The following is a 16,487-nucleotide window of genomic DNA, read 5'->3' on the forward strand; positions in this document are numbered from 1 at the left end:
TGTTTCTGAGGAATCGGCGGATTGTGTATATTGGGTAACTTTTTTTTGAAAACGCTGTATAGATATTTTTCTTCTGTTTTTTGTAGTTCGTTGAAGTGTTGTCTTGATGCAGCTCCTTTTGTGGGTGTTGGGATGATTGCTTCTGAAATATTTGGTCCATGTGTATTGTTTTTCTGTAGATGCTGGTTTAAAGCTCTGTGTTAACTGTATGTTCAACTGTCACATCTCGGAATGGGAGTCTGTTGTCATTCTCCTCCTCTTTTGTGAATTTTATGCCTGTCAAGATATTGTTGATGGTGTTGTATGTCTCCTCTAATTTATTCTGTTCTGTGATGTCAAAGGTGTCATCTACGTAGCACACATAAATGGGAGGGCAGCTTGTTCAAATCTCTGCATTACTGCTTCCTCTATGAGCCCTGATATTGGTGATCCCATGGATGTTCCATTGACTTGTTTGTCGGTTTTGTTATTGAATGTGAAGTGGGTAGGGAGGCACAGGTCCACTAGCTTGAGGATGTTACCTTTGCTGATGAAGTTGGTGCTGTGTGGTGTTTGTGGTCCTGGTTTTCCTAGTAGTGATGCCAGTGTTTCTTTGGCCAGGTCAATGTAAATTGATGTGAAAAGGGCTGTAGCGTCAAAGGAGACCATTATTTCTCCCTCATCTACCTTGGTGTCTTTGATGCTCAGGAATTGTTGGGTGGAGTGCATAGAGTGACATGAATTTTCAATTACTGGATTAGTGGTGCTGGAAGAGCACAGCAGTTCAGGCAGCATCCAAGTAGCTTCGAAATCGACGTTTCGGGCAAAAGCCCTTCTTTTGCCCAAAACATCGATTTTGAAGCTACTTGGATGCTGTCTGAACTGCTGTGCTCTTCCAGCACCACTAATCCAGAATCTGGTTTCCAGCATCTGCAGCCATTGTTTTTACCTCGTGAATTTTCAATTAGGCATTTTAGTTTTTGGTGGAGTTCTTTGGCTAGTCTGTGTGTCGGTGTACCAGGTAGGGAGACTATGGGTCTGGGGTGGGGTGGGGCTAGTTTGTGTATTTTGGTAATCCATTGAAGCATGGTGTGTGGATCCATCTGGTTTCATATTCTGGAAGTCTGTCCTGTTTCGTTCTCCTGATTTTTTAAGTGCTGTGAGAAAGGATGAGATTCTGTTCAATAACTGAGGGGTTGGGTCTATTGCCACCTGCTGGTAAGTGTCAGTTTCTGCCGGTAGAATTCTGCCTTTTTAAGGTAGTCAGATTTTTTTTTAAAATAATGGTAATGCGTCCCTTGTCTGCAGGAAGGATAACCATATTTTTGTCTTTTTTTAATGTTGTTCTTAGGTTTTATTTTCTTGAGCATTAAGTGTGTTCCCTTCCTTTTTCTGGCCTAATGCAAGAGCTTGTCTTATGCCCTGCTGTGTTTCTTCTGAAAGACCATTATTTTTTAAAGTGGATTCAAATGCTGTGAGGAAATCCTTTTCACTTGTGTCTTTGTAATTGTAGTTTAACCCTCTGACTAGGACTGCTTTTTCTGTATCGATAAGTGGATGCTCTGAAAGATTTTTTTATCCAAGCATCAGTGTTGTATGAAGCGTATTTTTGTAACTTATCTTGAAGTGTGAGTTTTTTCTTTTTCTGTGTTTGCTGTTGTTTAAAGCTTATGGTTCATTCTAATAGATTTGTCCCTTCAAGTTCTGTCATGGCAAGGAACAAAGTTTTTTGGCGCAAAATCTCCCGTTTGTATTTATGGAGTTACTTGTGAGCATTGTTTATCATTTCTTTAAGCGTTCTGCTGCCATTTTGTTCTGCTATGTTTTGGCTATTGGGTTATTGAGGGGTTGTTTGTATTTTATACATTTAGGAAGTACCTGATTCCTGCTGGAAGAACACTTAGTGAACACCAACTGGCCACCAAAAGACCTGACCCATTATCACTAGTTTCTATACATACAGACAAAGAAGGATACCACTTTGACTGGGACAACACACACATCTTAGGACAGGAGAAACAAAGGCACGCACGAGAATTCTTAGATGCATAGCATTCTAACCAGAACTCCATCAATAAACACATCAATTTAGACCCTATCTACCTTCCCTTGAGAAAAAAAGAACCGGAAATGACATCACCCACCTTAAGAAAGCAAGTCCTATAAATAGAGAGGCGGGACATACCATCAGCGTTTCACCGGAGACTCTCACTGATGATGTTGTTGAGTATGGTGACAAAACATTTGAAAACAAACCTTCAAGCTCAGCGAGCTAACTTACATACTTAGAAATATAAATCTCAGATTTAAAATTAACAATTGATCCAGTACAAATTGCCACTGATACAAAGAAAATTCCAATTTTTTTTACTATCCAGTGAGATTGATCTTGTTTGTATGAAATCATGATTTATTCAGTGAAAATAGTCACGATGTGATTTAACTATCAGTAAGTTATCAACACGTTTGTTACCAATATATTTTAATATTTGTGGGATGGGGAGAGGAAGTTGACAATATATTTTTCTTAAATGATGGTTTACAATAATATAATTGTACAAAGCCAGTGGGCAACTTTTAACATTGAATCTGAATAAAACGTTAAGAGTAATGCACAGCCTGTCCCATATAGTGAATGCTAACTCAAACAACACATGTCATGCAAGGATAACACAGTGGCCCATTATAAAATACATCATTGTTGTTAACATCAGGTATGTTAATATTGTTAATGTAAAAGCAAAAAAAAAGAACTCTACAACCTCATTGTTTGACAAATGGTTACTTCTCTCTTCCCTTTTATTTGTTAGCAATTGGATTTGAAGCTGTGAGCAGCCATTATGAACAACAAAACATAAACTAGAATCTCTCTTGGCCCCTAGGGAGTTGTTGGCACATGGCTCTCAGGTGATGACTGTAGGTCCTCTCCTGCCTGTTCGATCATGGATCTGAGACAGCTTGAGTGCGATGGCGATCAGTGGACCCAGTACAACCTATAGAGGAAAAAAAAACAGAGTTTGGGAGAAGGTTTGTAGCTCGGGTGCTATAAATGCCGGAGGAAACATCACAGAAGCACTTCACAGGAGGCTCCCAAGCACTGAGGATGTCACCTAGACAGGGGACGAAACGTTTGCAACTCAAATTCCCAGCTCGGCGAACAGAACCACAACAACAAAAAAAACAGAAACTGTTGCTGAGCAGCATCATTTCTGAAAGTCCCTAATAGGAGTTCAATCACAGGAGCACAAGGAGACCAATCAGCCTCTCAGAACTGTTTCTGTCATTCAATTCGATCATGGCTAAGAAGAACATAAGACTACAAGATGGAGGAGCAAAAGTAGGCCATTCAGTCCATCAAGTATGCTCAATGAGATCACAGCTGCTCTGATAATGGACAGAGGCATAGAATCATACAGCTCAGAAACAGATCCTTCGGTCCAACCAGTCCACACTGGCCATAATCCCAAACTAAACTGGTCTCACTTACTACGCTTGGCCCCTATTGCTCTAAATATTTCTTTTTCATGTACTTAGCTAAATGACATAAATGTTGTAACTGTACCTGAATCCACCACTTCCTCTGGCAGTTCATTCTACACATGAACCACTCACTGTGTAAAAATAGGTTCCCTCATATGTTTTTTAAACGTTTCTCCTTTGACTTTAAAAATATGCCCTCTATTCTTGAAATGCCCCAATCTAGAGGAAAGACACCTGCCATTCACCTTATCTATACCCCCCATTATTTTATAAACCTCTATAAGGTCACCCCTCAACCTGCTATGCTCTAGTGAAAGAAGTCCCAGCCTATTCAGCCTCTCCTTGTAATGCAAACCCTCCATGCCTGGTAACATCCTGGTAAGTCTTTTCTGAACCTCCTGCAGCTTAATAATATCCTGCTTATAACAGGGCGTCCAGAACTGCACACCACTTTCCTGGCTTATCCCCTTGATTCCCTTACTGATTCAAAATTCATCTGTCTCAGCCTTGATTATATTTAATGACCCAGTCTTGACAACCTTCTGTGGCAAAGAATTTAATAGATTGATTCCAATTACTGATAGTTGCTATTTACAGCCTGACTTCAACCCTAGCTCCAGTTTCCATCCGATCTCCTTGGTTCCCAGTACAATAGTTCAGCAAAAATTTATCAGACTCAGTTTTGAAATTTTCACCTGACCCTCCCCACTTCAACACCATCAAATGGGAAAGAATTCCAACTTTCCATTGCCCTTTGATGAATAAATACTTCCTCATATCACCCCTGACTGGTCTGGTTCTAATTTAAAGGTTCTTCCTTCTGGACTTCCCCATCAGAGGACATAGTTTCTATTGACCCCATCAATTTGGTTAATTAACTTCAACATTTATTCTTCTACACTGAAGAGAATACAAGCCTGGTTTCTGCAAACCATTCTCAAACTTTAAAGCCTTTAGCCCTGAACTGTTCTGGAGAATCTATGTTGCACCATTTTCTGGGCCAAGTATGTATTTCTCATTTAAAGGGATAGGACCATTTTCAAAACACACTAAGAATCAATTTTAAGATCAACTCTTAAAACAAAAAGACTCCTGGCAGCACAATGAAGACCTACAACAACTTACATTTATATATAACACTGTTAATGTTATAAGGTGTCTGCTATCAAACAAAAATTGACACCAGGACACCCAAAGGAATAATATGGCAGGCGATCAAAAGCTTTTGAGGAGAGTCTAAAGAAGAGAGTGCTGAATTGCTGACAAAAAGAATTAGGGAAGGAGTTCCTGAGCTTAGGCCTAGGGTAACACAAGGCACTTTCATCGAAGTTTAGAGTCTTGGCCTATACAAGGATGTAGGCCTCCCTCAGTGAACTGTCAGCCTGGTGCTCCTCTGCCCTTACTCCCACACTCAAATTAACTTTCTAGAACAAATACAGTAAAGTGGTCCCACTCTAGCTCCAGTCTCAGCCTCAATTAATCCCACTGCTCTGCTTCTGCAGCACCATGTTCCCTCAGAACCGCATAAATTTGTGTGCACCACCACAACACCTCTTTTGAGACCTCAATCCATATCATAAGACCATCGAACAGGATGACTAGTTTTTCCATAACCATGACCAGTGGGATGGTCTATTTCCTCCCGCGTGCATCTCGGATTGAAATTAACTAACGTATTCTGGATTGGTTTAATATAAATAAATATCCTACATTTAAACGTATTAGCAGAGTTACTTTATAAGAAGGAGAACACATTACAATGCTGATTGCACATAACATCCTCATTGTAATACATTTTTCACAGTATACTATATATATTGCATACATATTAATGTGTAATATTGCTGATATGACATGACATCATACTGTGTTGTCTTGAAACAAAGTAAATGATATTGGGGGGCTGGGTACACATTAGGATGTAGGCAGTAGAGTTAATGAGCTATGAGAACCAAGTATTCTTTTTATGTGATATGTATATAAACATCAATGTTGTCTGCTGATAATTCAAAGTTGTTGACTTAAATTATCTGGTATTACACAATTATGCTGTGCTATTTACATAGCTTGCTTAAAAATATTGTCTACTTCAAATTCTTGAAGCTAAAACTAGTGGCTTTGATTTAGAAATGGACAGTTTTCATAATAGTAAATTGTAAAAAGATGATGTAGAAGTGCCGGTGTTGGACTGGGGTGTACAAAGTTCCTGAAGAAGGGCTTATGCCCGAAACGTCGATTCTCCTTCTCCTTGGATGCTGCCTGAGCTGCTGCGTTTTCCAGCAACACATTTTCAGCTCTGATCTCCAGCATCTGCAGTCCTCACTTTCTCCTGTACAAAGTTAACAATCACACAATACCAGGTTATAGTCCAACAGGTTTATTTGGAAGCACTAGCTTTTGGAGCGCTATTCCATTATCAGGTAGTGAAGAAGCAGCGCTCCAAAAGCTAGTGCTTCCAAATAAACCTGTTGGACTATAACCTGGTATTGTGTGATTGTTAACTTTGTAAAAAGATGGATAAGCAATAAAATTGGCATCACAGTCTCTCTCCACACTGCCCTCCTCAGGTTCTGTGGTGGTATTCTCAAGGCTGTAGACATATATAGAACAGTAGAAGAGGTAAAAACAATGACTGCAGATGCTGGAAACCAGATTCTGGATTAGTGGTGCTGGAAGAGCACAGCAGTTCAGGCAGCATCCAAGTAGTTTCGAAATCGACGTTTCGGGCAAAAGCCCTTCATCAGGAATAAAGGCAGTGAGCCTGAAGCGTGGAGAGATAAGCTAGAGGAGGGTGGGGGTGGGGAGAAAGTAGCATAGAGTACAATGGGTGAGTGGGTGGGGGAATAAAGGTGATAGGTCAAGGAGGAGAGGGTGGAGTGGATAGGTGGAAAAGAAGATAGGCAGGTAGGACAAGTCCGGACAAGTCATGGGGACAGTTACTGAGCTGGAAGTTTAGAACGAGGGTGAGATGGGGGAAAGGGAAATAAGGAAACTGTTGAAGTCCACAGTGATGCCCTGGGGTTGAAGTGTTCCAAGGCGGAAGCTGAGGCGTTCTTCCTCCAGGCGTCTGGTGGTGAGGGAGAGGCGGTGAAGGAGGCCCAGGACCTCCATGTCCTCGGCAGAGTGGGAGGGGGAGTTGAAATGTTGGGCCACGGGGCGGTGTGGTTGATTGGTGCGGGTGTCCCAGAGATGTCCCCTAAAGCGCTCTGCCAGGAGGCGCTCAGTCTCCCCAATGTAGAGGAGACCGCATTGGGAGCAACGGATACAATAAATGATATTAGTGGATGTGCAAGTAAAACTTTGATGGATCTGGAAGGCTCCTTTAGGGCCTTGGATATAGGTGAGGGAGGAGGTGTGGGTGCAGGTTTTACAGTTCCTGTGGTGGCAGGGGAAAGTGCCAGGATTGGAGGGTGGGTTGTTTGGGGGCGTGGACCTGACCAGGTAGTCGTGGAGGGAACGGTCTTTGCGGAAGGCGGGAAGGGATGGGGAGGGAAATACATCCCTGGTATTGGGGTCTGTTTGGAGGTGGCAGAAATGTCGGCGGATGATTTGGTTTATGCGAAGGTTGGTAGGGTAGAAGGTGAGCACCAGGGGTGTTCTGTCCTTGTTCCGGTTGGAGGGGTGGGGTCTGAGGGCGGAGGTGCAGGATGTAGACGAGATGCGTTGGAGGGCATCTTTAACCAAGTGGGAAGGGAATTTGCGGTCTCTAAAGAAGGAGGCCATCTGGTGTGTTCTGTGGTGGAACTGGTCCTCCTGGGAGCAGATCCGGCAGAGGCGGAGGAATTGGGAATACGGGATGGCATTTTTTCAAGAGGTAGGGTGGGAAGAGGTGTAATCCAGGTAGCTGTGGGAGTCAGTGGGTTTGTAAAAAATGTCAGTGTCAAGTCGGTCGTCATTAATGGAGATGGAGAGGTCCAGGAAGGGGAGCGAGGTGTCAGAGATGGTCCATGTAAATTTAAGGTCAGGGTGGAATGTGTTGGTGAAGTTGATGAATTGCTCAACCCCCTCTCGGGAGCACGAGGTGGCGCCAATGCAGTCATCCATGTAGCGGAGGAAGAGGTGGGGAGTGGTGCCAGTGTAATTACGGAAGATCAACTGCTCTACGTAGCCATCAAAAAGACAGGCATAGCTGGGGCCCATAAGTGTGCCCATGGCTACCCCTTTGGTCTGGAGGAAGTGGGAGGATTCAAAGGAGAAATTGTTAAGGGTGAGGACCAGTTCGGCCAAACGAATGAGAGTGTCGGTGGAAGGGTGCTGTTGGGGACGTCTGGAGAGGGAAAAAGGAGGGCTTGGAGGCCCTGGTCATGGCGGATGGAGGTATAGAGGGATTGGATATCCATGGTGAAGATAAGGCGTTGGGGGCCAGGGAAACTGAAGTCTTGGAGGAGGTGGAGGGCATGGGTGGTGTCTCGAACGTATGTGGGGAGTTCCTGGACTAGGGGGGATAGGACAGTTTGAGGTAGGTAGAGATGAGTTCAGTGGGGCAGGAGCATGCTGAGACAATGGGTCGGCCAGGGTGGTCAGGCTTGTGGATCTTGGGAAGGATGTAGAACTGGGCAGTGCAGGGTTCCCGGACTATGAGGTTGGAAGCTGTGGGTGGGAGATCTCCTGAGGTGATGAGGTTCTGTATGGTCTGGGAGATGATGGTTTGGTGATGGGGGGTGGGGTCATGGTCGAGGGGGCAGTAGGAAGAGGTGTCCTCGAGTTGACATTTGGCTTCAGCGGTGTAGAGGTCAGTGTGCCAGACTACCACTGCGCCCCCTTTATCCGCTGGCTTGATGGTGAGGTTGGGATTGGAGCAGAGGGATTGGAGGGCTGCGCGTTGTGAGGGTGAGAGGTTGGAGTGGGGGAGGGAGGTAGACAGGTTGAGGTGGTTAATGTCCCGGCGGCAGTTGGAAATGAAGAGGTCGAGGGCAGGTAATAGGCCAGCGTGGGGTGTCCAGGTGGATGCAGTATGTTGGAGGTGGGCGAAGGGGTCCTCGGAAGGTGGGTGGGTTCTGAATCTAGGGACAGCTTTTTCTATCGATATTGATTCTCACCAACTCTGTCTCCCAAAGTGCATTATATCAACACTATTGGCGAGTCCATGGAATCCACAAAGCGAAGAATGTATCCATGAAGAAATAAAGGAGAGAAAGACTTGCATTTGAATGGCACCTTTCAATACTGTGGATACTGGATAACAGAATTTTATTTTAGAAAAGTAAGTGCTGGAGAAACTCAGCAGGTCTGCCCTCATCTGCAGAGAGAGAAACCGAGTTAATGTTGAGTCTGATGTGATTATTCTGAAGAAAAGTCCATTCAGACTTGAAATGTGAACTCTTTCTCCACAGGTGCAGCCAGACCTGCTGACTTTCTCCAGCAATTTCTGTCTTATTATTGGTTAAAAATAATCAGGTGACCAACTTTTAGTGAAGCTGAATGAAGCATAACTATTGGTTATAGCTCCTACGATGTTCTTTGAATAGTGGCTGTAAGATGTTTTAATTTCTAGCTGAAAGACCTGGCAGGACTCATTTTAATTGTCTGAGTTGAAACGCAAAATTTCTGACAATATAGCAACAATTTGGTGTCAAATGGCAGGGTATGTCTAAGACCTTGGTGTGTGAATGGAATCAGCAACATTCTGATTCAGTGGTACAAGTGTTAAAATTGACATACTGGAGTCCAAATGATGTCTTTAAGATTCTGGTGAAGTGAGGATCAGTACTACATCAGCAGGTTGTTTAACGTGGAGTGAGAAGATAAAAATCACATACAAATTCAGAACTATCAAGTTACAAGTTGGATTAAAGCTTATAGCAAATTTCATTCCCCATGTAATGGAAACAAAGGGCAGGGTGATATAGACCAATCTATTAGGGAAAAAAAACAAGAGTGAATGATAACCGGTATTAACTGGTTTGTGCTCGCCTCTGAGTTAGAAGACAGTCAGCCCAAGCCCCAGTCAGATGTTTGGACAAAGACACTAGAATGACAGTAGGGTTGCAGTACCAAGGGAGTGCTGCAGTCAGAGGTGTTGTCGTACTCATGAGACGTTAATCCAAAATCTTGCATGTCCATTATTATAGATGGAAAAAATACCATGGCACTGATTCTAAGAAAAGCAGTTCCTTAATGTCTTTGACAATATTTATCTCTCAACAGCACGAAGAAAAAGATTATGCACTTGTCACTTTGCCATTTGTGGGAGCTTTCTCTGTACAAATTGGGAACCATGGCTTCCACACTATAACAGCTACTACTTTCAAAAGTATGTCATTAGCTTTTAAGAGCTTCGGTATGTCTTACAGCCTTAAAGGTGCTAAATAAATGCAAGCTTTTCTTTCTCTATAGAATGCTTTAATTGTGCTTCAATCACAGTCAGAATAATTAATAAAATTGAGGACTGTATTTTATAAGCCCCATGATTATTACAATATAAAAATCCAATCCTGGTGTTAAAAAACACAAGACATATATTGATTTTGAAGCAACTACACAGCAAGACAACAAAATCCCATTCTATTACTGTAAATTATGCAGAGAGGAATAATTGGTTTCAATGACTATGCTTTTACTGTTAACAGCATTGCAAAGCCCTTTGAAATTGTGATGTAAGTATTTCCATGCGGGACCTCTTGAGAAATTGTGATTATACAAATGAATTTTAGCACAATTTTAAGAACATTTTGGCACAAAGTCTTCCCAGAGACAAAATAGAATGTGGCCTTAAACCAACAGAGAAAATGCTGGAAAATCTCAGCAGGTCTGGAAGCATCTGTAAGGAGAGAAAAGAGCTGACGTTTTGAGTCTAACTGACCCTTTGTCAAAGTCTTGGGGGTGGCATGGTGGTTCAGTAGTTAGCACGGAAAAATGTGTTGCTGGAAAAGCGCAGCAGGTCAGGCAGCATCCAAGGAGCAGGAGAATCGACGTTTCGGGCATAAGCCCTTCTTCAGGAATGAGGAGGGTGTGCCAAGCAGGCTAAGATAAAAGTTAGGGAGGAGGGACTTGGGGGAGGGGCGTTGGGAATGCGATAGGTGGAAGGAGGTTAAGGTGAGGGTGATAGGCCGAAGAGGGGGTGGGGGTGGAGAGGTCGGGAAGAAGATTGCAGGTCAAGAAGGCGGTGCTGAGTTCGAGGGTTGGGACTGAGATAAGGTGGGGGGAGGGGAAATGAGGAAGCTGGAGAAATCTGCATTCATCCCTTGTGGTTGGAGGGTTCCTAGGTGGAAGATGAGGCGCTCTTCCACCAGGTGTAGTGTTGCCATGGTCTGGCGATGGAGGAGGCCAAGGACCTGCATGTCCTTGGTGGAGTGGGAGGGGAAAGTGTTCAGCCACGGGGTGGTTGGGTTAGTTGATGCGGGTGTCCCAGAGGTGTTCTCTGAAATGTTCCGCAAGTAGGCGGCCTTGGAGGGAAGTGAGGGGGGAGATGTGGGCGCAAGTTTTGCATTTTTTATGGTTGCTGGGGAAGGTGCCAGGAGGGGAGGTTGGGTGGTGGGGGGTGTGGACCTGACGAGGGAGTCACGGAGGGAGTGGTCTTTCCGGAACGCTGACAAGGGAGGGGAGGGAAATATATCCTTGGTGGTGGGGTCTGTTTGGAGGTGGTGGAAATGACAAAGGATGATACGATGTATCTGGAGGTTGGTGGGGTGGTAGGTGAGATCCAGCAACACATTTTTCAGCTCTGATCTCCAGCATCTGCAGTCCTCGCTTTCTCCTCAGTAGTTAGCACGTCTACCTCATAGCACCAGGGACACAGGTTTGATTTCACTTCACACGACTGTCTGTGTGAAGTTTGCACATTCTCCCCGTGTCTGCGTGGATTTGTTCTGGGGAGCTCCGGTTTCTCTCCACAGTCCAAAGATGTGCAGATTGGTGAACTGGCCGTGCCAAGTTGCTCATATTGGGTGAAGGTGAGGACTGCAGATGCCAGAGATCAGAGTCGAAGATTGTGGTGCTGGAAAAGCACAGCCAGTCAGGCAGCATCTGAGGAGCTTAGTCCTCACATCAGCTAATGGGAAACATTTTTCCTTGTTGTGGGTGCGGCCTAACCAGGGTGAATTGAATTGAGCATAAAAAGAAATTACAGAAAGCACAGACATAATTGGTAATGCACATTCTGAAATTCCTGATCGTTTTGCCCTGTCTCAGTTGATTCCATCTATGTGGTGATGATGCAACAAGCTGGAAAAAAACACAGGGACTTTAGTCATAATGTTTGTTCAACCTACTGCTGACCTCACAGAAAAACATTATGAGATTGTGGAATGGAGATTGAGAAATGTTTTGAAGCATGAGTCACCTCTGCCTCCTTGTGGCCGAACAGGTGTAAGTGCAACAGCCACTGAGGGGTGAAAGTTTCTGGGCTACCATGTTCAAGTCCCAACTGCTCCAGAGATGAGCCATAATACATCTGAAAAGGTTGATTAAAAATATCAAAAATTAGAGCTAGGCTGTCCCAAGGTGAAGTCAGGAAGCACTTCACACAAAAAAGCAGCAGTAATCTCAAAGTCTCTTCCTCAAAAGAGCTGTTGAGGTTGAAATTTTCAAAACTAAAATTGAGAGGTTTTTGTCAGACAAGGGTATAAAGGATTATGAAATCAAGGTTGGTGACGGAATGAAGACACAGATCTTCCATGGCCTGACCAAGTGTTGGAAAAGCTCCGAGGACTGAATGAATTGTTTCTATTCCTTTGCCAGCTACAAGATTAGGTGCCACTGTTCGTAGAACTAGACAGCATGGAAACAGACCCTTCGGTTCAACTTGTCAATGCCGACCAAAAATCCTAAATAAATCTAGTCCCATTTTCCAGCATTTGGCCCATATCCCTCTAAACACTTTCAATTCATATATCTATCCAGATGCCTGTTAAATGTTGTAATTATTCCAACATCCACCACTTCCTCCAGCAGCTCATTCCACACATGCACCATCCTCTGTGTGAAAAGGTTGCCCCTTAGGTCCCTTTTATATCTTTACCCTCTCATCTTAAACCTATGCCCTCTAGTTCTGGACTCCCCCATCCGGTGACAAGACCTTGCCTATTTACCCTTGTACATGCTCCTTACGATTTTATAAATCTCTATAAGGTCGCCCCTCAGCCTCCAACACTCTAGGGAAAATAGTCCCAGTCTATCCAGCCTCTCCCTTTATCTCAAACCATCCAACCTTGGCAACATCCTTGCAAATCTTTACTGAATCCTTTCAAGTTTCACAACATCTTTCCTATGGGGGGGGGAGACCAGAATTGCATGCAATACTCCAAAAGTGGCCAAACCAATGTCCTGTACAGCTGCAACACAACATCCCAACTCCTATACTCAGTGCATTGACCAATAAATGCAAGCATATGAAATGCCTTCTTCACTGTCCTATCTACCTGCAACTCTACTATCAAGGAACTATGAACCTACACTCTGTTTGTTCAGCAACATTCCCCAGGACCTTACCATTAGTGTATAAATCCTACCCAGATATGCCTTTCCAAAATGCAGCACATCACATTTATCTAAATTAAACTGCATTTGCCACTCCTCAGCCCACTGTACTCTGAGGGAACCTTCTTCGCTGTCCACTATCACTCCAATTTCAGTGTCGTCTGCAAACTCCTATGTTCACATCCAAATCGTTTTTATAAATGACGATAAGCAGTGGACTCTAACCTTGCTAACCAATCCACAATGAGGAATGTTGTCAAACACGTTACTGAAATCCGTATTGATCACATCCACTGCTCTGCCCTCATTAATCCTCTTTGTTACTTCTTCAAAAAACTCAATCAAGTTAGTGAGACATGATTTCCCATGCACGAAGCCATATTGACTATCCCTAATCAGTCCTTGCCTTTCAAATACTTGTAAATCCTGTCCCTCAGGATTCCCTCCAACAACTTGCCCACCACTGATATCAGCCCCACTGGTCTATTGCTCGACCACCTTTCTTAAGTAGTGGCATCACGTTAGCCAACCTCCAGTCTTCTGGCACCTCACCTGTGGCTGTCGATGATACAAATATCTCAGTAAGGGACCCAGCAATCACTTACCTAGCTTCCCACAGAGTTCTAGGGTACACCTAAAAAGGTCCTGGGGATTTATGCTGGCTATGTCCTGTTAACCATTGCATCCCCAGAGTGTGGTGCATGCTGGGACACTGAGTAAATTTAAGATGGAGATAGACTGAGTTTTAATTGGTAATGGGTTGAAGAGGTAAGGAGTATGATAAGGAAAGTGGAGTTGAAGCCATGATGAGATCAGCCATGATCGTAAGAAATAGAGGAGCATGCTCAAGGCTCTGAATTGCCTCCTCCTGCTGTTAGTTTTTTACATATTTATGTTCTCTGTAATCTCCTCCAACACTACAATCTTCTATGAGCTCTGTGTTCCTCCAGTTCTGATTTCTTGATATCCCCAATTTCAATTGCTCAATCACAGGTGACCACGTTCTCAGTTCCCTGGGGACTCACTTCTGCCATTCCCTCCCGAAATCTATATCACTTCCTGAAAGACACTTGTTAAAACTCATTATTTTTATCAAGCTTTGTCCACCAGCCCGAAATGCCAAAAGTTGTTTGGTAATTGATCCCGTGAAACAGCTTAGAAGGTGTTGTTGAGTTATAGGTGTGACACTAATGCAAGTTGGTTGCTGTTAGTTGGAGGAGGAGATGCATTTTTGGGCCTTAACAAGTAGTTGAACAGCTTTAAAAAAGATTTTATCTGCTCATCTGCGAAGATACTCCCAACTCATTTCATTACAGCCGAAAGTGATAACTAACCCAGTGCTCCTGCTTCTTCCAGCCTCCTGCCTGTCTACCTTGGATTCCAGCATCTGCAGTTTTTTTGTCTCTAACCCAGTGGAGAAGCTGCTGTGCAGAACTGTGCTTATTGAGTTATCACCTATCACCAGGGTTTGCATCATGTTCTCTGGTGCCTGAATGAGCACTCTGTAACCTTGCAAACTGAGGCCGAGACTGGTGGCTGTTTTACTCTGCACAGCTTTTTTCCTTTTGTGATCTGAGCTTGTTACTAAATTGTTCTACAACATTTTATTAGTAGCAATAAAAAAAACTTTGAATTGTGGATTGACAAAGAAGGAGGCCATTCAGCCCACGATGCCTCTGCCAGGTCTGTCCAATTAGTCCCACTCCCCAGGGCTCTTTCTCCACCGCCCTGCCACAATTTCCTCGAGTATTGTTTCAATTCCCCTTTGAAAAGCTATTACTGAATCCATTTCTCTTTCTCTTTCAGGCAGCAAGTTCCAGATCACAGAAACTCGACGTATCAATACATTTCTCTTCTTCTTCCCTCTGATTAATTGCCACAGGAAACAGGATTTGATATACAAGATTAGATTAGATTACTTACAGTGTGGAAACAGGCCCTTCGGCCCAACAAGTCCACACCGACCCACCACCCACCCATACCCCTACATTTACCTAACACTACGGGCAATTTAGCATGGCCAATTCACCTGACCTGCACATCTTTGGACTGTGGGAGGAAACCGGAGCACCCGGAGGAAACCCACGCAGACACGGGGAGAATGTGCAAACTCCACACAGTCAGTCGCCTGAGGCGGGAATTGAACCCAGGTCTCTGGTGCTGTGAGGCAGCAGTGCTAACCACTGTGCCACCGTGCTGCCCAGATTCCAGCTCTTCAATCCAATCCTTTGGTTTCAGCATCACTGAGTGTGATTTTTGAAAGGCAATCTATTTGCCAGGCAATAGGTTTATTTCAGACTCTAAAACAATGATTCACTGTCCAAAAAATACTGGGAATAAACTACACGAGCCAGGCTCTGCTGTGAGATATGAGTGTGTCCAATGCAGGATCACACTTTGTAGGTAACCTGTGGCCATCCAGGATGTGCTAATACAGATGAGGAGGAACATTTCATTTCAAAGGCCTGTTTGTTCATATAATTCTCTTCCAGTGAAGCCTGGGTCAATGAACATATTCAAAGCTAATGAGGCTTATGTTAGGGAGTCAAGGTTTATGGGGGACAGGCAGGAGAATGGAGTTAGGACCACAATCAGAACAGCCATGATAGGATTGAGCAGGCTTGATGGGCCAAATAGCTTACACACTTGCTTCTCTTTCATACGACCAGAAATGTTGAGAATAGCTGAGCCAGCACAATGGTGGTATAGCAATTATCATCCCAGAGGTTAAAGATCTTGGCAAGGAGGCAAACAGCTCCTCACTTACAAATTCTCTGGCACTAAAGCCTGCCTGTGAACAGTTGTCATCCCCTCAAGGACTGTTCTTGGTAGCTGAGAATGTTTCACTGTTATCCTTTTTAAGGAGAAATGCCTTAGTGAAGCAGTAGTGTTGGGGGTGGGAGGACAGGGGGAGTGGTGGTTTACTGTAACTCTAACTCATCTTCCATCAGGAAATGGATGGGCCTGGTTTGGCCTCTCCCACTGACAGAGAATTAAACATGACAGCAACTTCTGTCTGGTTTAAAATGGTCCCACAGTGTTCTAATTAAGGGGGAAGAGAATTACATACCATTTTCATCATCCTATCGTTGCACAGAATTAACGCGCTGGATTTCAAAAACATATATTTAATCCTCTGCATTCTGTTCCATTTCAGTCAGAAAAACATATTTACTTGTTATTTTAATCTTTTTAATATTTAGTTATTGACAGCAAGGGCAGAGATTCAATGTTCTAGCTCAGTCTGTAATGCAAATTAAAACTCTTATTCTTGTTTTTAGATTCTTCCATGCCCTAGTTACAACATTATCTCTGTAACCAACTCTATCTCCTACAGCTCTCTTTACATCTGTAACCTCCTCTAGTTCCAAAGGTCCTCCCTCTCCCTGTAATGTTTGCTCGACCCTCCTTCTCTCTCGCTCTGCAAACTTTTCCCGTCCCTACAACCTTCCCGATCTCAAACTTCTCCAGCCCTATAATCGTCTCTAACTCAATATATTCTTGCTGTAACATCCTCGCCATCTCTAACCTCCTTGAATACATCCAATCCTCTTTGAGTATGACCTCTTGCAACAGACCACCATATTTGTAACCTTCTCCAATCCACCTTA

At 43.7% G+C, this 16,487-nt stretch overlaps 1 protein-coding gene across 1 annotated transcript in view; it reads right to left on the minus strand.

The window, feature by feature from the left end:
- Positions 1-2,444: 2,444 nt before the first annotated feature.
- Positions 2,445-16,487, minus strand: part of pgm5 (phosphoglucomutase 5) — a 175,745-nt gene continuing 161,702 nt past the window's right edge. The window contains exon 11 of the mRNA XM_072588634.1: positions 2,445-2,972. Coding sequence (XP_072444735.1) covers positions 2,883-2,972 — 90 coding nt within the window. The 3' untranslated portion in view covers positions 2,445-2,882. The remainder of the gene's footprint in view (positions 2,973-16,487) is intronic.

Source organism: Chiloscyllium punctatum, chromosome 2 (assembly GCF_047496795.1).
Source record: "Chiloscyllium punctatum isolate Juve2018m chromosome 2, sChiPun1.3, whole genome shotgun sequence".
NCBI classification, from domain to species: domain Eukaryota; kingdom Metazoa; phylum Chordata; class Chondrichthyes; order Orectolobiformes; family Hemiscylliidae; genus Chiloscyllium; species Chiloscyllium punctatum.